The 27,806-nt window shown below is 37.4% G+C and overlaps 1 protein-coding gene across 2 annotated transcripts in view; it reads right to left on the bottom strand.

Moving 5' to 3' along the window:
- Window positions 1-23,440: 23,440 nt before the first annotated feature.
- eIF2Bbeta (eukaryotic translation initiation factor 2B subunit beta) overlaps window positions 23,441-27,806 on the bottom strand; it is a 280,714-nt gene continuing 276,348 nt past the window's right edge. For both annotated transcript variants that reach the window (XM_090396840.1, XM_090396841.1), the window contains exon 14: window positions 23,441-23,557. In XM_090396840.1, the coding sequence (XP_090252966.1) occupies window positions 23,485-23,557 (73 nt within the window). In that variant the 3' untranslated portion in view covers window positions 23,441-23,484. The remainder of the gene's footprint in view (window positions 23,558-27,806) is intronic.

Raw genomic sequence — 27,806 nt, forward strand, 5'->3', positions numbered from 1 at the left:
GATTCATTGAAGTAAAAGTCTTATTTGTTCGTTATCTAGAAACAAAGTTAATGAATGAAAACTAACAGTGTGGGAAAAAATCAGAACCAATGGAAAACCAATAATCACAACATGTGACAATGAATAATTTAGTTCTCATCGATCAGACAAGGTCAAATTACGAACCTTTGCTACCCATCAGTAGAGTAACACCTCGAAAACTCTTAGTCACAACATTAAGCTTGAGTGCAATATGTGTAGGATAGGAAGTGATGCGAACAAGTTAGGTCTCAAAGATCACATGAGGTCATTTACAAATCTTTGCTACCTAACACTATTGTAAACATTACTCACATGAAAGCTTGACTAATACACTACCCTGGAAATATTTTACCTTTGAAGTAAGCGCTATATACGGCTAAGAAAAGAACGATGACTGGCTGACCGGAAATGAGTCACTCAGTTATCTACAGATAAGTTTAATGAAAATTAACAGTGTGGGAAAATAATTCACACACAATTTATTTATTTATTTTACTCAGTTATTCTGGTTATAATATGTAGTTAACTGAATTTTAAAAAGTAAAACCTATAATGAAAAAGTCAAATGGATTTCAGAGTTGTGTTTGTGTTCTGTGCTGTGAATATATGTTAAAAATCAACAATTTGGAATATTCAGAAAACCTAGATAGTACTAATATGTTCTCATTCTGGAAAGAAATGTAAGTGAATTTTAACATAAACATAACAATTGATAATTGTAATACAATAATCAGTGGTCGTATGTTTTTAGTAAACGTAATTCTAAAACTGAACGGGTTTTTTTTGTTTGTTTTTTTGTTTTCATAAGAATAATCACAGGGTATATTAGAGTATCAACATGGACACATTAGCGACTTTTCATGTCTAAAGTGTATGTGAAAGAAAAACACCATTTGCATTGGTGATATATGTAAATTCCTATTTCTGCATATTGCATTGTAAATAATATCTGTGAAATAAATATGTAAACTTAAAAGAACAAACAGTGTCTTTGATGTGTTATGTATGTTTAAGTAAGAACACTTTTGAAATAACCGTGAAAACACACACGATTTGTTTATTTATTTATTTATTGAACTTTAAGATCTTACTTTTAGACAAATCAAAATATCCGGATGAATTATGAATAAAATATGAACTTGATTAGAATATGTATATAGAAGAAAATACAGATGAGGTATGGAAAAAAAAAAAAAGTATGTGTGTTGAGTGACATCAGTATATAATTAATTATTCAGAAAAGCTCGAAAGACTGCCGCCATCACGACTTACTCTAAGAATTCCCACCCTTTAACAGGAAACAAATACCCCAAATGTATTGGAAAATTAGTACAAACATCTATATAAAATAAAATAATAAAAAAAAAAAAACCGTATGTTTGAGTGACACTAGTATATAATTAATTATTCAGAAAAATCTAATCATACCCGCCATCACGACATACTCTAAGAATTCCCATAGACGACAATGACGGATGTGTGCCACCCTGGGAAAATTCAAAGATATCTTATCATCACACCACGTGATATTTCTGACAGAAGGGGGGGCCCAGCGAAATTCCAAACTCAATAACAACAAACATTCGCGTCACGATTCCTTATCTTATCTTGATCTTGATCTGGTCAGAAGTGTCCCACCAATCACGACACGATTTCTTATCCACTAATATCATCCTTTCCATTCAAAACAACGTCACTTATTTACAAATAACAAATGACGTCACGTATCTACATCTGAAAACAACACACACCCACAACACGAATCTTTATCTCTACCATCACCCATAATGCCATACGCGAACCAAAACACAAGAACTGAAGCCAGTGACCACATATGCTCCCACATATGCTTCCTGACTCAGGAAGCCACGCACACCGGAAGCATTTGGTTTAAACTGTCCCACCAATCACAACACGAATCCTTATCTCTACCATCACCCATAATTCCATAGGCGAACCAAATAAATCCCCCATAATCCCATACGCGAACCAAAACACAAGAACTGAAGCCATTCACACACTTGCCCACATGGAAATTCCAAACTCATGACGTCACTCACAATGACGTCAGGAAGCCACACCTACTTTCCTTATCTTATCTTGATCTTGATCTGGTCAGAACCGTCACCCCTACTACTTGTGTTGTTAAGAGATTCCGTTTTCTTTTGTACTCCACTTGTAAAACGATATAGTTTGGCGACTTCTTAAGTTGTTTCCATAGGGCATCTTTTCTTCGTATGTCTGTTATCTATGGATTCTGTTTAGTTTGGGAGGATGTTTTTATTTTTGTTAATGCTTTGTTATACAGTATATTTTGTTAAATCCAAGTTTAAGATTATTGTATAGAGCTTCAGCAGTCTAAAGATGCTATCTGCATCCAGTCTGTTTTTATGATTTCATCGTTTACTATTGTTTCGTTTAGAATGCTATAATACTGTTTTGTAGTCTCAGTGAGTTTTATGGGTTCTGGTTCAATGTGTAACTCTACCAGAGGTGCAGTGAAACACTTATACCACTACACAGTCATGTTAAAACATTACTTCAGCCCAACCTATAGAGTAACCAGAATAACATCAGATAACAAGACCACAGTCTATAAACTACATAACATATAAGTACAGAAACCATAAGTTGGGTTGGCTTCTTAATGTTTTTAATTCATATTCTAATTTATAGTGAAATAATGGTCTGCAAGTTTGCATGTTATGACGGCTGATGTGTGGCTGTTTGGAGGGGGCCCATATATTTATATGGTCAATACAAGATGAGGTTATTGTATTTCCGACTATATCTTGTATACGACTGTATGGATGGAGTTATGTTTTATGCTGATAAGAGGTCTTGGTATTGTTCTGTGTTGTTATTTATGCTCCTAATGTTTATATATTCGTCTCCGATCATTATCAAGTATTCTCAGGCGCCTTCTTCCGTGGCTGAAAGCCATCTGTTTGATTTATCTAGAAATTTTGTGGTGCTTAAGCTGGGTGGTCTTAATGTTTTTAATTCATATTCTAATTTATTTCTGTTACTTCTAGTTTATGTTAAGTAAATATTATTATACCACCACCTCGTTTAGTTTGTCTGCAGTGTGGCATTTGGTAGATGGTTGCCTCTTCGTTTGTCGTAGATACTTCAATCAGAGCATTATTTCACAGCATTAAAATGTCTATGTTGTCTATATCTTCCTTCAGATAAGATAAGATTGCAGGGTCAGCCAGCATTTCTGAATGCTTCTGATGTTGATGTGGAGAATAGATAGTCCTTTTTTGGGAGTCATTTGTTTCTATTCTGTTATCGATCTCAGAACGTGGCAATTATCATGTTCAGGGGTGATTACACTTGCTTGATGGTTTGCATTCAAGTAGGTTGGTGTGCTGTTCCCTTCTTTACGAGTCGTCAATGTTCCTTTTAATGTGGCAGCCTGTTGAGGTCTTCTACAGACTTTATTTGGATTGGTTTTGCATCTTGTGTCTTTTTAAGGAATATTTTGCTGTCTCTTATCCATATAAACTGGTAATTGTTTTCTGTTTTTACTTTTCTTGTTTGGTAGAATAGTTTTTGATAATATGGTCTTAAGTATTCGGACAAGTATATTATCGTGGGCTCCATTTAGATCCTTGACTACTGGTTTTTTAACCCAGCTAGCTTTTATAAATAATTTTTGTTGGGCTGTTGGTGAGTCTCGCACCACGACGGGAGGAGGAGGAGGAGGATGGGGTTTACTTCTCTTTTACCTTTATGTGGTAACCGATGTACTGACTGGATATCTTTTGATTCTGATATAATAATAATTATTATTATTATCTGAGACCTCCAGGGAGTCAAGGACTCATCGAGGGAGGCTATGCAGCACTCAAACCAGCTGTTATACCTTCCCTTAAATTCATTCACACTAGATGCACTCACTATCCCTAAGGGCAAATTATTCCACTCACTTACAGCTCTCTGGTAGAAAAACCTAGCTCTTACCCCTTTCTTGACTGTGAACAAACTCAACTTCTATAGATGCCCTCGTGTTCTATCCCCACCTTCCATGTAACGAAAAATTTCATCGGTTGAAATCCTATAACATCCATTCAAAAGTTTATAGACTTTTATCATATCACCCCTCTTTCTCCTGTTAGACTCTGGCTAACAGGAGAAAGAGGGGTGATATGATCTATCGCAATCTGCCCTCATAATCTAAATCCCATAATCGAGATATATTTGCACCTTTTCCACAGCTTCTTTATCCCCTTGGAATATGCCAATATATTGCATCATAGATCTCCTCTTCAAAATTTTTTAACATGTTTCGCATATTCGTATTGATTTCTCTATTGGAAACACAAAATTTCCCTACTAAAGCAAGAAAATATCAACCATTAACATATGTAATTAACAGCAACATGAAACAACCAAACGTTTCTTTCAACAACACTAAGCATTATGCTTAGGCTTAAACATGAAATTTTTTACACGTAAAAAGTTTTTTTTTTTTCTTTAAAAAGGTGGTGATCATTAATAAAGTATATTTAAAAATTTTTAGATACGCACAAAACTTCGAAATAAAAAAAATGTATTCAAAAGAAATTTACACAAGTTATTTTATTTTAAGGTATACTAAAATATTTTCTTCCATCCATTCATAACTATAAGAAATTAGATGATTTAACAAAAAAAAGTCAGCAATTACTTTCAACTTCGTCGTCAGTTTTTATAATCGAAAATTTAATTCCTGAAACGTTCAATGAAGTAAACGATTCGTAATTCTTTGCATTGAGCGAATAACAACTAAATGATATCTCACAGAAAAGAATGGAATTACTTTGCATTTCACGATGAGTTTTATCATGTTAAATAACTCTAAATACTTTTGTATTTTGTGGTTTGACTTAATCTAAATTATGATTCTTAAATTGTTGGATATTCCCACTACGCATAAATTATGCATAAGTGGCGATGTGCAAACTTTCCAGCTGCAAATATCTGTCATGTTTAAAATGGAACATTTATTCATTTATTGTAGTAAAGTTAAATTTTAAGCAATAAGAAATGTAATTTGCTTGAACATACTGGCAATTAAAATATTCATTTATTTTCTTTCATTAAACATATACATACTGTATATCCAATAAGCCATATTAATATTTATATATCAACCAGTATCAAAATTCCGAATTCTAAAAAAAAAAAAAAAAAAACGTTTCATTTTCATTTTATTTTATTTTTTTTGGTAAAACCATAATGTCCGGTATCTTTATAAACTCTTAAGTAAACATTAAGGTTTCATACATCAGAGGACTAACTCATACAGAGAACAGATATGCTCTTTTCTGCCATCTCCGAAGAAACAAAATAGCAAACCTTTCCTTTCCTAAAGATCTTCGCAATCCTTAAAGAAATAATCCTGACAAACTATGGTTGATTTCATTCCTAAGAGATTTTGAGAATTTATAATCATAGAGGCGAATCCTCTTTCTAATGTGGTTCCATACTTCAAGAAAAAATAAATAAAAACAACTGATTCATTTCGAAATGCAGTTTACTTCGCAAGACGTTGCTGACTACAAGGGTGAAGCAAAATGCTTTTATAATTCCTGCTATCTGATAAGGATTGCTGTGTGAAGAAAAGTTTATGAGCTAAGTGCTATGCCTGAGTGGGTGCGATTTAAAGATCTTCATTTGGAAGTAGGATGGCCTTGGGTCTCCTGTATTTTGAGAAGTCTGTTTCATCATAAATTGCTGCTTGTTGCACTAATTCATTTGGATGTGAAGAGGATGCTGAGAACTTTACTGCTGAAGACTGCAGGAAAGAGTAGATGTAGGGGATATTTGTATCCCGGTGGAGTTGGACATTTCTGACATACCATGGTGCATTTAACATCATGCGCAGACATTTGTTTTGCACTCTCTGTAGTATGAGGATATTTGTCCTTGAGGTGTGGCTCCAGGCTGGGGACGCATAAGTAATAATGGGTCGAATCATCAACTGATAAAGGAGCAGTTTTATTTTGGTATCCAGCTTGCTATTCCTATTGATAAGAGGGTAAAGCTGTGCAATGACTCTTGATGCTTTTGTACATGAGGCTTTTATATGTGAACTAAAGGTTAGTTTTCTGTCCAACAGTACACCCAGATATTTGGCTTCTGCTTTCCAGGGAATCGTGGTATTAAATAGGAAGATGTCATCTTTGGGAGATATTAAGTTTTTAGTGAAAAGCATGGCGATATTCTTCTGAGGGTTTACTTGCAATCTCCATTCCGAGAACCAGTGCTCTAATCTCTGCAGGTTTTCTTGCAGTTTCTTGGTGACAAGGTACGGTTTAATAGATCTGGCTAGTATAGCTGTGTCGTCTGCATATAGGGCAATGATAGATGACATTGGATTGTGCGGAATGTCCGCCATGTAAATCGTTAAAAGTATCAGTGCCAGAAGGGACCCTTGAGGAACTCCTGCCAAGATGCGTCGCTGGGTAGATAATATATCATTTAGTTTGACATGCATTCGTCTGTCACTAAGAAATGACTTTATAATTTGGACTACATCTAATGGAATGCCAGCTAAAATCAACTTGTATAGTAGTCCAAAGTGCCATAATTTTTCGAACGTCTTTTCTTAGTCAAGAAAAACTGCTCCGGTGTACTGGTGCCAATTGTAACTTGTGATAATGAATTCGATTAATCTATGAATTTGTTGGGTGGTACTGTGAAATTGGCGAAAACCAAACTGTTCTGAAGGAAGGATGTTTAATTTTTTTATTGAAAGTTGAATTCTGGGAAGGATAGCTTTTTCTGCTATTTTGCCCAAATTAGAAATCAGACTTATGGGACGATAACTTGGAGGCTGCTGAGGATCTCTTCCAGGCTTGTATATAGGAACTACGTCTGCCAACGTCAATGCAGAGGGGAAGTACTTAAACCTGAACACAGCATTTATTATTGTTGTAAGATATACGATAGCCTTTCGGGGTAGCAGTTTAATAACTTTGTTGGATGTGCCGTCAGGCCCTGGAGCTTTTTTATTTTTAAAATGTTTTATAATGGCATAAATTTCAGCTGGGGAAGTAGGCGTGAGTTGGCTGTTACAGGTATCAGGCCTTTTTAACACGTGTTTGACGTGGCGGTGGACTTTGTAAATATGATTGAAATTTAGATTATTGTATGAAGGGCTACACTGTTTTTCTAAATTTTTAGCTATAGTTTCGGCTTTTTCTGCATGTGTAAACAATGTTCAGGTCAGATTTGAGAGGAGGAAGAGATTTGTTTTTGATATTTCTCAGGAACTTCCAAACGGATTAATCACCAGGTGATATGGAGGCTAATTTGTCTTCCCACAGTTTGTTTCTATGGACTTTAAGTGCATCTCTCACTGCACTGTTCATTTTGTTGAGATATTTTTTTTTGTCTTGGGGTGCTCTGGTGTTGTAGCTTATTCTTGCTTTATTTTTTTCCCTGATTAAGTTCATTATGTCATCTGGTACTCGTTTAGGCTTGAAGGCAATTGAATTTGAGGTGACAGATGCTATGGTTGTGTTGATTCGATCAGTAAGTTTATTGACTGCAGAATCAATTTCTTCCTTGGAATTCGTGAGGGATTGGATCAATGTAGTGTGGAAGCATTTTGGACAGTTTTTCCCAGGGATTGAAGGTGTGAGGCGAAGTCCTCTCTGATAACCCAGTTGGAGCAGAATAGGATTGTGGTCTGATGATAATTCATTCAATGATTCCAGGGAGTACTGTAGGTTGGCATTCTGAAGGACAGCTATATCCAAGACGTCGGATGAGCCAGTAGGACTGTGGTGAGTTGGCAATGAGGGGCCAGCCACAGTTGCACAATTTGAGCTTGTGTAGTTAAAGAGGATGCGGCCATTCCTATTTATAGACTTACTGCTCCAGGCATGATGTTTTGCGTTAAAATCTCCGGCAATAATAACCGGCAGTTTAACGCCTAGAATAGCATCCAGATCTGTGGTCAGCAATGTTTTTGATGGTGGGTTATAAGCAGCATAGATTTTTGTTTCCGACAGTTTGTGATGACATTGATAATTGTAACTTCAAGATTAGTTGTAGGAATGACTACAGCATGATGGTTGAGGTGATTTTTGATGAGGATGGCTGTGCCACCACCTCTGTAATCCAGTTTGTCATTCCTGTAGAGTTGATATCCTTTGAATTTAGGATTGTCAGCAGGTCTTAGGTGAGTCTCGTTAATTAATAACATATCCGGATTATATCTGTCATTGAATTCCTGCACTTCTAGTATTTTATTTTTAAGGCCGCTGGCATTCCATGAAATAATCATTAGAGAATCTGGGGTAAATTTTTTCCTATGCATTGGAGAGTGAAGATAAAATGAACTGTGTTTGCTGCAAGAAACTTTTTGTAGTACTTAGTGATGGATTTGCGTTACTGAAATCCTGTAACATATTTACAAAGAAGAGGTGATGGCTGTTATATTTGAATGTGGATTTGGCATATTCTGGTCATGGATTGCTTTTTTTTTGGGGGGGGAAGGCCACGTCAGCATATGTTCTTGTTTGGTGTTGAAGATTTATTTTCTTAGGGAGCTTAGTTGATGGTGGGCGAACACCTGTCATCTTGTTCAAACTAATAGGAGCCTGATGAACTTGAGCTGCTGGGGCTCTCGTTTCAGATAGTGAGGTAGATTGACTAACTCAGTTTGTCTGTTTTTTGTGTGGCAAATGCACCCTCTGTAATATGCAGGCTGGGGGCCACCACAATTAGCACACTTAGCCAGGGTGGTTTTTGGCTTGGAGCAGGTATGTGTAGGGTGGGTGTCACCACATTTTAAACATCTGTATTGAGTTTTGAACAACTTCTGGGCATGACCAAATTTTTGGCATCTATGGCACTGCCTGCCCAGAAGAGGCCCTGTTCCTCTCCCTCTGAAATAGCTACTGAGCTCTTCCTGAGGTTTAAAAGTGCACAAAATCGGCCAAATGGAACCCAAATTTTGAGTGTGCTAAAAATTGAGCAGTTCACCATGGTCACTAACGAGCATAGAAAAAAGGACATCGCCATCTTTACAGTTGTCCAAGAGAAGATAGGTGAGCCATGAAGTGCAACAAGTGCCTGAAGGAATTATCGTCCGACGGAAGTCATATAACTTGCAAGAAATGCCTTAGGAATCTTTACTTTGCATGCTCCGAATTCGCAGAAACAACATGGCAACGCAAATCCAATGCCAAGCGAGAGGAATGGTAATGCCTATACTGCAGAGAGAACAAAGAAACGCCGCCACCCACGACGCAACTGATTACACCCGAGGCAGAATCGGGCGATGAACTGAACAGACAAACAAAATACCGATGAATTTTATAATTTGAGTTCCATAAATTTATTACTAGAAAAAGGTTTAGAAAATATAAAAGCCAGCTTAGTAGATCTTGTCCAAGAACTATTTGATAAACAGAATAAAAAATAACAAGAAAAATTAGCAAATATGAAGTTTGTTAAAATTAATAATTAAAAAGTTGAAGAAGTCTTATAAATGGTAAAAGACATTAAAACCAGCATTAATGCACTAAATGAGGAAACACAAATTGATAAAAAGACACATCGGAACTCCGTCAAGAATTTAATTCCCTGAAACTACAATACGAAGTTTTAAACCAACAACATAAAGAAGACCTCATCATAAGCAGTCTTCCAGAAACTGAATCCACAGAAAATCTCAGAGACATAGTTTTAAAGTTAGATCATGCAATTGACATCCCCCTACAGCATGATGTTCAGACCATAAATTGGATTCCTAGGAAGAACAAAAAACAAGGTTTGCAACGACCCACACCAGTCATAATCCATCTGACAAGCAAGGCTACAAGAGATAATCTCATAAAAGCCAGCAGACTGAAAAAAAAACTTGTCAAGGATTTAAATGCATCGCAAGACAATATGCCAATCTCTCTATCTGAGTATTTAACACCTTTCCATCAGAATCTTTTGAACCAAGCAAGAAAAGAAAAAAAAACAGAAAAAAAGTATCAATTTTTGTGGATCAAAGACGGGAAAATATTCTTGAGAAAGTTAGACTTCAAAGTCTATACCAATAAAAAGCTTGGAAGGTATAAATAGGTTGCCAAAGTGAAACAAAAGACTCAAACTTAGTTCAAAAAGATATCAACACAAGAAAAATGAATGTGAACCTTTAGATAGATGTAATTACCCCAGAATACATCAGTAATTGTACTTTCGAATCGCTTGATGCATGGAAACAACACACTGTACAAGCGAGAGGTCTCTCAATCTTGGATATAAACATCAGAAGCATTCGAAAACTGATTATTGTTACATGCTTATCTGAGGAATTACACTGATATTATTGATTCTAACAGAAGTTTCCATAACTAATGACGAAGCAACTGCTTTCCAAATTCCAGGCTTCCAACAACATAGATCATGCCGCCAAACAAAGAGGGGTGGAATTTTGATATTTATCAAACATAAATTAATAGCAAAAGAAACGGCCTATCAGTTTGAGCATGCTGAAACCCTTTGCCTGGAAATCACTAATACCACCAATAGACAGTATCCCTTGGATATTGTCTATTGGTGGTATGTGGCTTTCATGCCAAGAAATATGCTCAACAGAATACCTAATGATAATTGGCGACATTAACATAAATAATGCAAACGAAAACCAGAACACTGTACAATACCTAGACACGCTATCCATGTATAATCTAATACCGACAATAAAAAATATGTACTAGAGAAGAAATATTCGGATATACTATCACTGCCTCCTGTCTAGATCATATGAATGTTTGAGCACCACCAAACAATTACAGTGCAAATTCAACTGTTCCAGACAGTAGTAAACCTCTCTTCCAAAAGGCTCAATGACGATGCCGCCAGCGCCCTTTGCCTCGGCCGTAATTTTGCCATTGCTCCGAAGGAAGTGCCGGTGCTTGATGTAATGGTTAACATCGAACGGGGCACTGATCGCTTACCATTGGAGATAGCCAACATCTTTGCCGCCAAAAAGTAATTTATCGTATGCCCAACGCATAGCTCTCCTGAAACTACAGAAAGAAAAAAAGTACCATTATCACCAGAGCAGATAAGAGTAATGCCAGTCATTCTTAATACCAGTGAATACAATCGTAAAATGAATATTATCCTCCGCGATCGCGCTACCTACATCCTGCTAAAACACGACCCCACAAAAACACGAGTTAAGAAATTAAAAATCTTACTTAAAAAAGTATATCTTCCTGGCCCCCTGACATCACGAAAAAACTTAAACCTTTCTGTTCCCGTCACCCTGAATATAGGGTTTATCAAAAATCCACAAACCCAATTCCCCACTCAGGGCTATAGTAGATGCCACCAATGCACCTTGCTATAGACTGTCTCAACAGCTAGCCAACTCTCTGACCCCCCTCACTGGTAGGTCCACATCCTATATAAAAAATTCGAACCACTTTAAAGCCCTCACAGAAAATTTAACCTTGAATAATGCAGATATATTGGTAAGCTTTGATAACTCCTCTTTGTCCAATATTCCCTTAACTGACACCTTATCTCTCTTAGAAAACGTTTTTCCTTCTGATATCTTAGATATCTTTTCCTTTGCCATTAACTCTGGGTATTTCTCTTGGAAGAACAAAATCTACAAGCAGATAGAGGGAACCGCCATGTGTTCCCCCCCTTGACAATTTATATATGCAAGATTTCGAAAAACGAGCAATAGACTCAGCCCCACTCAAACCTTCTATCTGCTAAGATATGTAGATGATGTTCTCAATTTGACCTCATGGCCCAGACACGTTAAACTCCTTCCTCAGTCATCTCAATAGCCTACATCCAAGAATCCAGTTTACTAAGGAAAAGGAAAAGAACAATTGTTTACCCTTCCTAGATACCTTAGTCACATGCTGCCTAATGATACACTTGCCTTCACTGTATACAGAAAACCCACACACACAGGCAGATACATTCACAAACTCTCCCACGACCACCCCTCTCAACAATATGGCATTATTAAAACTCTTACCAAGAGAGCCCATAATCTTTGTTCCAGTGGAACTGCCCTCACTATTGAGCTTAACCACATACACAGCACTTTCCTCTCCAATGGCTACAGCGATCACAGTATCAAAAAAATAATCAGTTCCTCCCCCATTCCCCATCCTTCTCGTCAACAAGATTTTAAAAATGCCATCACCATACCCTACATCCGTGGCACATCCGAAAAAATAGCCAAGATTCTAAAAAAGTACAACCTACACACAGCATATAAACCCCACCACAAACTTGCTACCTTATCCATTCTACGAAAGATCAGCTCCCTCCTCTCTCTTTCTGCCTGGAGTACTTTGGACAGACAGGCAGATCAGCATCCATCCACCTGGAGGAACACAAGTCTTACATCTGTAAACACAACTATGGTCATTTAGGCTTGGTTGACCATGTTTTGGACACCACCCACAGGGTATCATGGAAGAAAACCACCATGCTCCACCACAGCAAATTCAAGAGACTTTTCTTAGAAGCAGCAGAAGTTCTCAGAAACCAACCAAATCTTAATAAATACGGTTGCATTAAGCTTTCGAAGATTTGGGAAACACTCATCTCCAGAGGTCCCACCTTACATTCCAGGCCACCTACTACCACCCTTAGAGGGCACTCCACCTAGATAGGACTTTAGTGTCACCCACGTGGTTGGGTTTAGTATTGTATGATATTTGTGTGCATGTTACATTAGTTGTTTTTGTAATCCGCGAAGATGTCCTAGTGACTAGGACGAAATATAGGAAGTATTAAATTCTATTTTAATCCTTTTTCAGTGTTGTAAAAAATCCATTAAGCCTTCAACATGATGTCCTCACAGCACTTAAGCCTCTACACACGAGTTACAGTGCATCAGTCATAAAGTGCAAAGTAGCAGACCATTACTTCACTGCTCTTAACCTGCACACAAAGAAAATAACCATGCAATGTCCCACAGAAGAAAAGCAACAGAAAACAATAATTGATGAAGAAATAGTTAACCACGAAAGAAAAACAGACCGGGAACACCTGACATCAGATATCTTATACAACAACATTAAACTCACACTGGAGGAAATATATAAGAAAGCTGCAAAGAAAGTCAGAATTCATTGAAAAACAACACAGAATCCTTGGATAACACAAAACTTAATCCTACAAATACACAGAAAGGACGCTTTATGGAAAGAATTAAAGCGTTATCCAAATAACACAGCTTTAAAAACTGAATATAAGATAACAAGGAATCGCCTTACAACACAAATCAGAAATGCAAAAAGAAGCTACTAATAACCTCTGCACAAAACAACATGAAACAAACCTGGCATCTGATCAATGAGATGCTGGATTGTGTTCCCAACACCACTGCCTCCGAAACCATAAAACACAGCTTCATGAAAGACGCAAAACCTATCCAACAACTAGCAAATGACTTTAACCAATGCTTTGCAGAATTCATCCAAGAACTGCACAGAAATATTCCCCCAATCACAAAACGAGACCCTCCACTTGGACCACAATCAAAACAGACATTATGGTTCCCAACCATAAAAGAAGCAGAACTTCTCTCTGCAATACATCAAATCAAACCAAACAAATGCCCAGGAATTGATGGTATGACTTAAGGATATCAAGCAACATGCAACTAGCTTAAGACCTATCTTACTAAAATTAATAAATAAAATATTTAAAACAGGACAGATACCAAGTATGTTAAAGACCGCCATAATCCCACCCATATACAAACATGGAAAAAGAAATTTAATCAGCAATTACAGACCCATAGCAACATTACCAATTATCAATCAAATTATGGAACGGATCATATTGAAGAAACTCTCAGCATACACAGAGTTCTTTCATATTATCCCCAAAACACAATATGGTTTTCACAAAAATAAGGGAACATCTCTCTTGGAAGACTTTACAGACATAATTAATACTGCCTTAGACAAAAACAAAAGTGCCATGGTAGTCTTTATTGATCTAACTAAAGCATTTGATACACTTACACATCAAACCTTGCTAAAAAAAAGCTGAGGCATGTTGGAATAGACAGGTCTCTGCACAGGTGGTTTACAAATTGCCTTCAAAACAGAAAGCATATCACACGTATCGGGTAAAACCGAAGCATGCAGCTACCAGTAATGTGTGGAGTACCAAAGGGAGCTGTACTCTCCCTAACTCTATTCAACATTTACACACACGATATTAATTAGCTACCTCTCAAAGGTAAAATATTCCAATACACAGACGATACAGCTATAATATCTATTCATAATAACGCAAGCATAGCCCAAAAAATTTGCAACATGACATAAATCTGATCAGAGACTGGCTCAAGAAAAACTCCGAAAAGACAAAATTAATATTCAGAAATCCACTGACTCAACCAGATGATAAATATATAATCATTCAACATCCACTTTCCAACAGAAAAAGCACACAGAACAGCAAAACCGCTACATTTGTTACAGGTTGAAACAATACAATACCTTGGAATTTACTTCGATACAGATATGACTGGAATAGCCACATAAACCATCTACACAATCAACTCCGAACAATAACTGACAAACTCTACAGGTTAAAAGACATAGTTCCCACATGCCTAAAAACACTAATATACAAAGCACTATGCCGAAATATACTAAGATACCCTATAACAACATATGCTTTCTGTGCACCCTACAAACTAAAGAGATTAGTGTTTACTGGTGTTTATCAGGTCCCTTGCAGTTGTAAACTGTCTTACTTTGGACAAACAGGCAGGACAGCAAATATCAGAATTTCGGAACACAAGGACTACACCCGTTTTCACAAATACAGTCATTCTGGGCTTGCGGACCATGCTCTGGATACATGCCACAGAATACGGTGGAAGAAAGGTAGTGATACACCGTAGCAAATACAAATTTGACTCTTTATGGAATCAGCCTCAGCCCTAAGAAATTCTCCAAACCTCAACAAATTTGGTTGTATGCGACTGCCCCAAACTTGGGAGGCCTACATCTGCACACCTTCAGCCCAACGGCCAAGAACACCTACTTAGCCCGCTAGAGGGCACCATCAGGACTGTTAGGAGAACAATAGCTTCATCTCTTCATTCCCAGTTTCTGTGTTGTAGTCCCTACGTGCACGTAACTTTTGTTGTAATTTCCTTTAGAAAATGGCCACGTGATGTTGCCGAAATATCGGAAAATATTTATTAAAGTTTAATTTAATTTATATCCTTAACTACGTTGTTCTATTCCTTAAGTGTTTTAATAATGCATAACCAACGTATAAGCCTGTCTACGAGAATCAACATCATCCACGGAGATACAATCGCACAGAAGGCCCACCAATACGGTAAATTGAAATTGAAGCTGTCTAGACAATTAAATTACCTAGCGTTCCTGAAACGCTGCCGGGATAATAAAGTAATCCCGAACTGTGTAAAATTTAAGCACCGGTTTGTGTCACAAAAAGCTCTCCGAATATATAACCGTGCTAGCTACGCGAACAAATCACCGCCACGCGGTCGCTCTTAGCGGACATTAACGAAGCTATTCATGCCGTCGAAGATGAGCTTTCGCGCACTTTGAACCATGAACTTTGGTCGATTTTACATGACGTCTCATGTACCGCTGCCGAAAAAGAATTTAAAAAAAATACGAGGCCGACAGATGAAAAAGTTCGAAAAATTAAAAAAGAACTCTACCGTCTTCCCAAAACTTGCTACCAACACCGTAATCAACCTTTCATCAGTCACCCTGAAGCACTCAACGCGCTGTCACGTGGACACAACTTCGCCATTGCTCCCAATAAAATACCTAGTAAGGTTATTATGATCCAGATCGAGCGCGGAATCCGCCACCTTCCACATCAAGTCGCCAACAGTGTAAGACTGGATGTAGCCTGTGTCCTTTCCAAAGCAAGACTACCAAAAACCAACATATCAAACAAGGAATATAAAGCTCTACAGGAAATGAAGAATAATAAAGAATTAGTTATCACCAAAGTGGATAAGGGAAATGCAACTGTAGTACTTAACCAAAAGGACTACACGGGTAAGCTGAATGCTCTTCTATCAGATCGGGCCACTTACCTCCCTATCAATTACAATCCCACCAACTCTCAAATTAGAAAACTTCACAGGCTCCTTAAGAGAGTCACTTCTTGGCCTGTAGAAGTTACCAACAGATTAAAGCCGTTTAACTCTATACCCCCCCCCCCCCCCGTATTTACGGACTCCCAAAAATACACAAAGAAAATGTGCCATTACGTTCCATAGTAGATGGCATTGATTCCCCCACATACAAATTAGCTAAACATTTGGCCAAAGAGCTCACACACTATACTGGCAACACACTATCACACATAAAAAACTCAGCCCATTTCAAAGCCAGCATAGAAAACCTTACACTCCAACATACTGACATAATGGTCAGCTTTGATGTGTCCTCTTTATTTACAAATGTCCCACTCAAGGAAACTTTAGAGCTAATCCAAGCTAAATTTTCTCCCGATATCTCAGCCTTATTTCAGTTCACAATGAACTCAGGCTATTTCGTTTGGCAGGGAAAATTCTACAAACAAATAGAGGGGACAGCCATGGGTTCACCACTCTCCCCACCCTTGGCCAATTTCTTTATGGAGACCTTTGAAGAAAAAGCCTTAGCCTCTGCCCCACAAAAACCAAGGCTTTGCTACGTTGATGATGTGTTCACTATTTGGCCACATGGCTCTGAAACACTTCTCTCCTTCTTAACACACTTAAACAACCAACACCCCAGAATCAAATTCACTCTGGAAAAAGAGGAAAACAACAGCCTCCCTTTCCTAGACACACTAGTCACCCGCCAGCCTGATGGATCCTTGGTTTTCTCAGTTTACAGAAAACCCACCCATACAGGCAGATACATTTAACAGCAATCCCCCCCCCCACAACAATATGGAGTAGCAAAAACACTATACAACAGGGCTAACCTAATCTGTTCAAACGACTTGGCGGTAAACACTGAACTAAATCACATCCTCAACACTTTCTCAGCCAATGGCTACCCCCCCCCCCACCAAAAAAAATCCAAAAAATATTAGAACCTACAAACCACAGATCCCCCCCCCCCCACAACAAGGATTACTCTAAATCCATCACCATTCCCTACATCCGAGGCACCTCGGAAAAGTTTACCAAAATCTTAAAAAACATGACCTCCTGTTACAAACCTTACAGAAAATTGGCATCCCTTATCCACTCCACTAAAGACCAACCACTTCCCCTAGACCTACCTGGTGTTTACCAGGTACCTTGCAGTTGTAAACTGTCTTACTTTGGCCAAACAGGCAGGACAGCGAATATCAGAATTTCGGAACACAAGGACTACATCCGTTTTCACAAATACAGTCATTCTGGGCTTGCGGACCATGCTCTGGATACACGCCACAGAATACGGTGGAAGAAAGCTACAGTGATACACCGTAGCAAATACAAATTTGAAAGATTCTTTATGGAATCAGCCTCAGCCCTAAGAAATTTTCCAAACCTCAACAAATTTGGTTGTATGCGACTGCCCCAAATTTGGGAGGCCTACATCTGCACACCTTCAGCCCAACGGCCAAGAACACCTACTTAGCCCGCTAGAGGGCACCATCAGGACTGCTAGGAGAACAATAGCTTCATCTCTTCATTCCCAGTTTCTTTGTTGTAGTGCCTACGTGCACGTAACTGTTTTGTAAGTTCCTTTAGAAAATGGCAACGTGACGTTGCCGTAATATCGGAAAATATTTATTAAAGTTTAATTTAATTTATATCCTTAACTACGTTGTTCTATTCCTTAAGTGTTTTAATAATGCATAACCAACGTATAAGCCTGTCTAAGAGAATAAATAGATTAGTGTCGCTAGAGTACAAAATGATAAACTGATCTTTTGGGAACAAAGAGACAATAATGACTTTATATACACTGCAATGTCAGAACACAAAATACAGACAGCAAAAAACATTCATGTCACTATGCATATTTGCTAAAACATTATTTTGATGCAAACTACAGGATAGTCAGAAATACATACCGTATAACAAGACCTCAGAGAACTAATTATATCACATATAAATACAATAATCAGTACGGAAAGGCCATGTGAAACTTCTACATTCCGGACATGATAAAAATACCTTTTGTATACAGAAATAATCTTACAAACTACAATAGCCTGAAAAGAGCTCTAAGGAAATACTACGAACAAGAAACATGCACTCAAAATACCATACAAACTTAATAAAACACAATATATTAGTTCAGGCTTCCAGTGCAGTGATGCATCAAGACATTCCAAGTTGTTGTTGTGTGTGTGTGTGTGTGTGTGTGTGTGTGTGCACGCGCGAGAATTACTCAATCAACGGCTGCAGTGGAAATCAAGCCAATTAAACATAGATTTGATTTCATAGCTTCCTAACACAACAAATAAACCAACAAATAATAACTTCTGTCATCCTCAGATAAGCTCACAAATAAACTTCGAGGATGAAAGCTGAGAAAATACATCTCATCTCATTCAAGATAAAAAAATAAAATAAATAAAGATAAATAAAAAAATAAATATATTACATGTAATCAAATGCATGAAATGTATGTATCATACATCATAAATTATTATAATTATTATTGCAAAAAAAAAAGATTATTATCAGAATACATGAATGTATCAAATGTAAAGAAATGTATGAAATGTTGTTTCATGCGTAAACAAATGTATGTAATGTTGTATCATACCTAATCAAAACTATGTAATGTATGCATCATACATAATAAATTATTATTATTATTATTAAAAAAAATAATAATAATTATTATTATATGAGCTGTGTAGCTCAGTGGATGTGACGTTTGCACACCACGAAGGAAGACTTTGTTTCGAATCTAGTCGTCGACTAGAGGAAATTTTCTAAGCCTTTTTTCGAACGGTTCTTGAGTTAGTCGATCTCTGGCACAGGCAAGTGGGTTTTTTCTCCCGGAAACTCGGGTTATTCATCCTGTAAACTCAAGAAAACAGACCGTACAACCTACAGTATTTCAGACATTAAATACGTTGTGTTAGGGACCACGGTGGGATATGTTGAGCCATCTCTCTTCACTACATGTTGCTAAATTAGTGATAGCCTTGGGCCAGCTATCTCTGATTGGCTGCCAGGGGAGATCGAACTGCCCACCCAGTCTCCAAAAGTTAGATAGGGCTATATGGCCTCGCTTACTCCCAATATACGGGAATAAAAAATACGTTAGCTTAGCTGATTATTATTATAAGGTGCCTCCATGGAGTCAAAAGACTCATCGCAGGAGACCCAACATTGCATACTAACCATTATTCACACAATACCTCTCATACTTCCCTTTAAACTCATTCGCATTCTTGAATTTGCAGCCTTTTCTTGATTTTCTTTGTGTTTTATGGCTTTTTTTTTTTATAAATTATTATTAAATAAGCCACCAATTGGGTCGAAGAAGGATACTGATAGCAGTAAAGCGAAAAGAAAAGTTGTTAGAACCAAGATAGAGGTGAAAAAAGAAATCATATCCAAACATGAAAATGGCGTTCGTTTCTTGGATCTTGCTATGCAGTTTGGTATGGCGAAATCAACAATCTGTACAATACTCAAAAAATAAAGAAGCGATCAATTTTCATCTATATTTTTTCAAAGCTTAAATAAGCAATCATCAGGGGTTCGGGAACGGATTAATCCATTGTACTTTAATTCTTAATTGAAAATGGGTTCAGTTTTCAAACAAATCAGTTTCCGAACGGCCTTTAGGAACGAATTATGTTCAACAACCGAGGTTCCACTGTATTGGCCTCACTTTAATATTTACGAGACAAACAACGAAAAATATTTGATTCCTGAGCTTAGTGCCAGAGCCTAGAACAAGTTATTGTTCTAGGCTCTGGCACTAAGCTCAGGAATCAAATATTTTCGCCACTCTGAGGTACAGCAGTTAATTCTTAATAATAAATTAGAATCACTTCAAATAAATTAAAAAAAGGACGAAATAAATATAAATTAGATATGTTCTGTATTAATAAAATAACTCTTAACCAGTATAGTAACGAAGGTATGAAGCACCTGTGGCATAACGTGCACCTCCCTAACCCAAAATTTACAAAAATTTTGGAAAATTTAAATGTAACAAGTTAAATTTTACTAAATGCAATATGTTAAATAGTTACTATTAACCCCACAAAACTGAGTTGCAGTGTGTTGCAGAATTTGCGTGTCGAAAGTGGCGTATTGCTAACATTTAAAAATACAACATAAAATAGCAGACTTTTATATATATTTATTTTATTTTTATTTTTTATTTACATTTTTTTACGTTTTGCGCCCCAAACCTAGTTGCGCTCATGGCAGGCACCTCTTTTTCCCCACGCCCTCGTTATGGTACTGCTCCTACACATATTTCGCAATTATTTTGATCACAATCTACACTGAATTTGAATCAGACACTAATCAGAAAGGGAGAGAGAGAGATTCGACATTAATGCACAAAATCAGTAAGATTTGTGGAAAAATACACTCACAACCATTCCTTTCCCAATATGAAAACCAGAGAGAGAATGAATTAATTTGGATAGACCTTGGTTTGAATCCCATGTGGGATGCGAAGCATAGCTTCTGAACTTAAGACAAATCAGCCCGTCTCATCTGGCCAGAAGAACACGAGCAATTTACAAACATAATACATTAGCCTAGTGGCCCTAAGTTATTTCAGCTGTAATTAGAATCAGGGCCGGCGGAAGCAGGCATGCAGCTGCTGCTACGAAGGGGGGTATGGTTCATAAGTTCATTTTTAAGAAACAAAATGTTTATCATAAAAACAAAAAATTCTTAGAATGATCAACATTAAAATAAATAAGGCCAGATACACCGAATAAAAATTAAAAATAAATTAGATGGACTGCAGTAAACTTGTGTCTACAGCAGTCTATCTAAAGTGAAACTGTGAACGGTTTTTTTAGGGGAAGGGGGGGGGGGAGACTGTACCAAAAATTTCCAACTACCAGCAATCAGTAATTTCTCCCAATAATACTGAAATATCAGTGAGATTCAGTAATAATGCAACATTTTTAATCAATTAAATTACATGGATATAATTTACGAGTAAGAAGTGGAGCTATGATTGCCAACGAGAAGATTGTGCATTTTATAGATGTCTGGAGCGAATCTGATCGACCTTAAGATCTGTATACAGGGAGTTCGGGATAAATTTGACATATTTATAATTAATTATATTTTTCCGTAAGTTACATGTATTAACACACACTTCTCTTCATTTAAAAGTTTGGACCCTTCTTCATTCATATACAAGATGTCAGAAAGGATGGATAGCTGGAACCCACCTGAATCATGGAAGAGAATAACTTGTATCATGATGATTCGTGCCCGCCATCAAAATAAGGATATTACGACTGCTGCCCAATGCTCCCTGAATACAGTAAAAACAATCAGGCATGAACTAGAGACTTGCAATGGTGACTACGAGGATGTAGCAAGAAGAAAGATCCCTAGCAGACGATCTGATTGCGTTCGTACAGCAGAATTCCTCGCAAATCTGCAGGAACAGGTGTTGAAGAACCCTGGCATTGGAATTCGGGCTTTGTTCGTGGAGTTGCTAACTGTAGTCAAGCCCTGGATAACAAGGGTAGCCAATGGTAGGCCGTATGTATGGCAGCAGGATTCGGCCCCTTGCCACACCTCTGGGAAAAGTCAAAAATGGTTGTCTGAAAATTTCTACGACTTCACCAGTCCAAATGTTTGGCCTCCAAACTCCCCAGACCTTAACCCCATGGATTATTTTGTATGGGGCGCAGTTGAAAAAGACACCAATCGCACTTCCAGTAATACAAAAGCCCAGTTAATGGATAAAATTAAAACAGTTTTTGCGGCCCTTCCCAGGGAGACTGTAGCATCAGCTTGTTCGAGGTTCCGAAGCAGAATTGAAGCTGTGATCGATGCTAATGGTGGTTATTTTGAGTAAATCTTGTTGATAGTATTGTAATTAACTCTGCCTGTAATGTTTTTTTGTCAATTCATTAAATTTAATAGATACAAAGAAGATTTTCTTTTTCCTTACGAAACTGTCAAATTTATCCCGAACACCCTGTATAACTGATGGACTGCACTTAAATGGTTTTGGAGTTAGCTGCTTGGAGAAAGTGTTGTTCAAAGAGAGTTTGGATGTGCAAAACTATGGAAACGAGAGATATTAGGGAGATGCAATCAAGAATGTGCCTAGCCATCCCTGGGATAGATAAGTATGAGAAAGAATAATTATGAAGAGCTGAGGGCAGTTTCCTAGGTTTCGAATCAGAAAGGGAATGATATTACGTAAGGGCAACTTAAGGCCCAAGAGGATGTTGAAATGTAAGTACACAAATGTCCAAAGCATCAGAAATAAAAGAGAGGAGTTTTTAGCATTAGTCAGCTCAACTTAGCCAAAAATTATTGGCATCAGTGATATATGGTTGTAGAGAATGATGTAGTTACAGGGATAGAATGTAATGAATATTGTATTTTCAGAGAAGATAGAAGAAATAAGGCAGAAGAAGGGGTATTATTAATGAGAGCTGAAGAACTTTAACCAACAAAGAAAATTAAGGAAGATTGTAGATCTGATGGAAATGGTTCATTTGAGGCTTTTGGGTGCGAAATAGAAGCCAACAGGACAAAACATATTGTTGGTTGCTTTTTTTTTATTTTTTATTTTTTTTATTAATGTTGAGCCCATACGTAGGAGGTTGGTTGGTCAACCTACTATAGCACATTAGTACCGTGTATGGGCAGTGGGTTGGGAGAGGAGGAATTTGTTTACATTTGATTTGAATGACTTCAAATTGTATTCCTTGGGAAACTGTTCCACAGTGCAGCAGTTGCAGGGATGAAGGAAGAGGAAAAGAAACTTGTTCTGTTTGTTTGTAGGTGTACTGTGAAGAAGTGTTGTGCAGCAGCTGCATGTGTTCCAATGAGCTTAGTACTGAGCAGAGGAATTATTGATGTTATTTTAGATGAGCATTTCCCATGGAAATATTTGTAGAATATACATACTGCAGAGACCATACGTCTGTGTGAAAGTGGGGAGAGAGAGTTGGTAAGGGATGGATCGTTGATAAGTCTAATTGCTCTCCTCTGTATTGAGTCGAGCATTTTGAAGAGTTTTTAGGGGCCCCACCCCATATGTGGGAGAAGTTTCAATAGCTGGGCAGATTTGTGATTTGTATAATGTTAATAACTGTTCGGGGGTGAAGTAACGTCTTGAGCAAAAGAGGCTGCTGCTACAAACTTGGCGGGTCCAGAAGAAATTGTAAATTAATTTAAGAGATATTTTGCAAAGATACTTTTAAATAAAAAATTTCATTATTTTTAAGGAAAAAAATACTGACAGTGTGCAATCAATTTGCATTTTTTAAAATTTTTTTAAAAGATACATTTTAAAGATCATTGTCTTCAGGATGATAGAGTTCACGTTGGAGCCTGTTCACATATGATGGAGCACATCCGCCACTAAAACAAATATATAAAAAAAAATCACCAGATAAATGACTGTGTAATGATTTTTATATCAAATGAGTCAAGTTTTTTATAAGATGGCATCCATCCACACTGATCATATAAGAGGCGTTTTAACTTTTTAATAGCAAATATACCATCATGTAATGGCACAAGTAAGATAAAAAGATCTGTTATCTTATTTTTTTTTTCCATTTCCAAAGTTTCAGGTAATGGACAATAACTAGAAATGTAAACAAATTTAATGGGAAAATATACAGTATTTATTAATATATATATATATATCAGTTCAGCAGTAATGGTTCAGAATAATTTTTTTTTTTTAAATCAAAATAGCCTGCAAATAAATCTAAGATACAATATTTTCAGAATACATAATAGGCTGTGTGTGTTATGATCCATTGAGTCGTTTCCGACTCCTGGAACTCCACGAACATACACTCTCCATTCCAATCTGTCCCTGACCACGTCTTTCAAACTTCCAAGCGCACTCCAGTTGCTTCTTTAACTCCATCCACCCATCTAATTCTTGGTCTTTCTCTTCTCCTGCTTCCATCACCTTTAGCAAGCATCATCATCTTCTCCAGACTGTCATTTGCTCGCATAATATGTACAAAGTATATGGCAATTTTTGCTTGATGATCATAGCTTCAAGGGAGCAATCTGGCTTTATTCTGTCTATCATTGATTTATTGATTTGCTTTGCAGTCCATGGTATTTTTAGTAAGCATCTCCAAACCCATAATTCAAATGCATCTATCTTCCTTCTTTCACTCTTTCTCAGGGTCCAATTTTCACATCCATACAGCACCAAAGGGAATACCATTGCTTTCATGATTCTGATTTTTGTTGTGAGGCTAATATCTTTATATTTAAAGGTCTTGCTTAAATTTGTCATTGCTTTTTTTCCGAGTAATAATCTTCTTCTAACATCTTCGGTACAATAACCATCTTTATCAATTCGGGAACCTAGGAACACAAAATTGTTAACTGTTTCCATTTTCTCCCCATATACTTCAAAATCATTAAGTTCACATGTTGCCATAACTTTTGTCTTTTTGAGGTTAAGTTTAAGACCATATTTAGCACTTTCTTCTTTAACTTTCATAATAAGTTCCTTCAAATCTTCTTTGCATTCTGCTAGCAAGATGGTATCATCAGCATACCTTAAATTATGAATATTTTCCCCACCAATTTTAATTCCAACTGAAGACTCCTCCAGCCCTGCCAGTCTTAAAATGTATTCTTAAAAGGCTTCAGTGATCCAAATACTGCAAAACTTTGCAGGAATACATTGTGCATCATGCAGAAGCAAGTTCCAAAATTCAAAGCCAGGGGAAGCTGTATGATGCACTGAATGTAGATATAGTAATTTTTTTGTTTGTGTAAGAAGGAGAAAAGTGACACAAGCATAAATAACACATTTTTATTCATTTCCATTATGCATTCACGAGCTGTACTGTTCAATGATCTGTCCTTCCCAGTATGCCACAAACTGCATTCTTTGCACAATGTGTTCAACAGTAGAATACAGCTGGTCAGAACTGATGTTGCGCATATGCTGCCTTTCAGTGCTGGCAAGTAAACCCTGTCTCTGAAAAATCCCCACAGCCAGAAGTCACAGGGGATCAGATCAGGTGAAAAAGGCAGCCATACAGTGAAATGTTCTCAAAGAACCTCCTGTATGGTTTGATCAATGTGTGGAGGAGCCCCATGCTGCATGAAAATGACTGATTCACAAAGTGCTGCTGTAGCTGTGGCTCAACAAAATTGTTTATTATATTCGGATACCTCTTGGCAGTAACTGAGCAGGTCAAGGACCAGACAGGTGAATGCCCTCAAAGAAGAATGGTTCAACGATAAACAAGGCTGTAAACCTGCAAGAGACAATAGCTTTGGGTGAATGCAAAGGAATTTGTTGGATTACATGCAGGTTTTTCTTAGCCCATACTTGGCAAGTGTTGGATATTCAGGTGAAAGTGAGCTTCATCTCCTCATAAAGTCATCCACAGCCTTACAGTATCCAACTCCACTTAAGCAAGGAATGTTAAAGCAAATGTGAGCTGAATTTTAAAGTCCTGTGGGTACAATTCTTGTGTCTGGGTTATCTTGAATGGATTGAAATGCACAATCTTCTGTAGAATTTCCCACACAGTTGTATAAAGCACATCCATGGGTCTTGATACAACACATACTCTGCAGGAACCATTCATGGCCTGCTCCACAACAGCAATAGCAACTTCATTCACTTGTTATGAGCTGATTGCTTTACAACCTCTATCAGGTCTAACTCCCAATGATCCTGTTTCTTAAAAATGACTAATCATTTGTCGCAGAGCACATGGAGATAGTGGACCTCACATCAACATTTGTCTAAGCAACAAAATTTGCAGAGTGCAGGAATAGCATTACAATTGTTTATGTAGTACAGCTTCATGAGCAAAGCATGTTGGGACAATATTAGTGACATCACTGTGGATGGTACTAACAACCAGAATGAAGGGAAAAATTCCGTGTCCATCTTTTTAAACCCTCCTAGCACTTGCCGACTTGTGTGATATGCAAATTCCATGCATTTGGTGTTTACAATGCCTCTTGGTGGTGAATCTTGGAATCCACCCCCAGATATTGCTTCTGCACATGATGCACAATATACTCCTGCAGTTTTTCAGTCTTTGAATCACTGGATGGCACTCCACAGGGCCTTAAACAGGGATTCCTCTTGGCCCTACATGTACAGCATAGATGCAGTCATGTTTGAGCTACTATGTACAGATTTTGTTGACCAGGCTTTTTGGAGATAAGGAAGTAGTATGGAGAATCCAAAATAGTGATCTGCAGAATGCTCTTTATGAAGGCAAACTGAAGGTTTCGGGATTACAAAATTTGGGTGATATGCAGAAAAGAAGGTTCTGATGGAAACTTATGAGGTTTTATAGAACTGATACACAAGAAATATTTCAATGTATGACAAGAAATGGAAGAGATCATTCCCAGAAGATGCGTAAAGATAAGATTATCATGGGCATGAGGATTTCACTATTTTTTTTTTTCCAAGTTGCTCACCCCTGCTCCCATGAAAAGTATTGTAAATCTATAGTATGTTCATATAGTTGGTGGACTGAGGATTTTTTTTTTTCCACATTTTTATTTATTTTTACATAGTTCTGAAAATGCTACTCTCAGACCAAACACAAAACCTTTTCATGAACTTTAAGTCTCCAGTAATTAGGGCAGTGGTCTCACATCAGATAATGAAATTCACCACCAACTAAATACAATAACAAACATCCATGCTCATGGTGGGATTCGAACACACAGCCTGTTGATTAGAAGTGCATACACTAGCCACTTGGCCAGAACAGGAAATGGATTTTCAGAAGCCACTTGAGGTGCTATGTCAATGAATGCATTCAAGGAGAGGGTGTGGCAAATTATCATTACTATTAGTATTCTGGGCAACTCCAAAGAGTCCTTAGACTCATCAAGGGAAGCCCTGCACATCATGTCAAGAACTATCCAACATTTGCGCAGCATTTATCATACTTTGTTTTGAACTCATTCACAGTCATGGCCCACAACAGACTCTGGCAACCTATTCCATTCATTCACTACTCTACAAGCAAAAAACCTAGTTCTAACACCCTTGCTAACTACACTCTTACTCAGTTTCCATGGATGGCTGTTAATTCTCCCACCAACACACCTGTTCTGAAATATTTCCTCTGAATTAATCTTGTAAAAACCCCTGAATAATTTTTTTGTCTCAATCATATCATCCCTTCTCCACTTATCATCTAGTTTCTGTTAAGCACAAATCTTCAAACTGTTCTCGTAAGGGTCATTTCACAGAACTGCTACCATCTTGCTCATCAAGGAGAGGTAACCTCTGGATTCTCTCTACCTCCTCCTCATTATCACCAAGAAACCCTGGCACCAAAATCTGCATGCAGTAGTCAAGATGGGGGTCTTATCAAAGCTCGATGGAACAATAACTTGCTTGTCTCTGCTTGCCAAAGTATTCTTCAGTAACCAAGTGATCTGATCTGATGAGCTGATTTAGCCACTTTTGCTATCATCATCATCATCATCATCAAATTCCTGACATGTACCCTCAAGGGATGTACAGGATATGATAGTACTACATGAAAAATTTACATCATTACTAACTCCCTATCTACAATTTTCCTCCAAATCAGTCTGATTCTTGTCAAGACTCCAACATTATCAGATCTTATATTTC

This window comes from Typopeltis vanoorti, chromosome 8, assembly GCF_054136105.1.
Source record: "Typopeltis vanoorti isolate ZY-2024b chromosome 8, IOZ_Tvanoo_1.0, whole genome shotgun sequence".
In the NCBI taxonomy this organism is placed as follows: domain Eukaryota; kingdom Metazoa; phylum Arthropoda; class Arachnida; order Uropygi; family Thelyphonidae; genus Typopeltis; species Typopeltis vanoorti.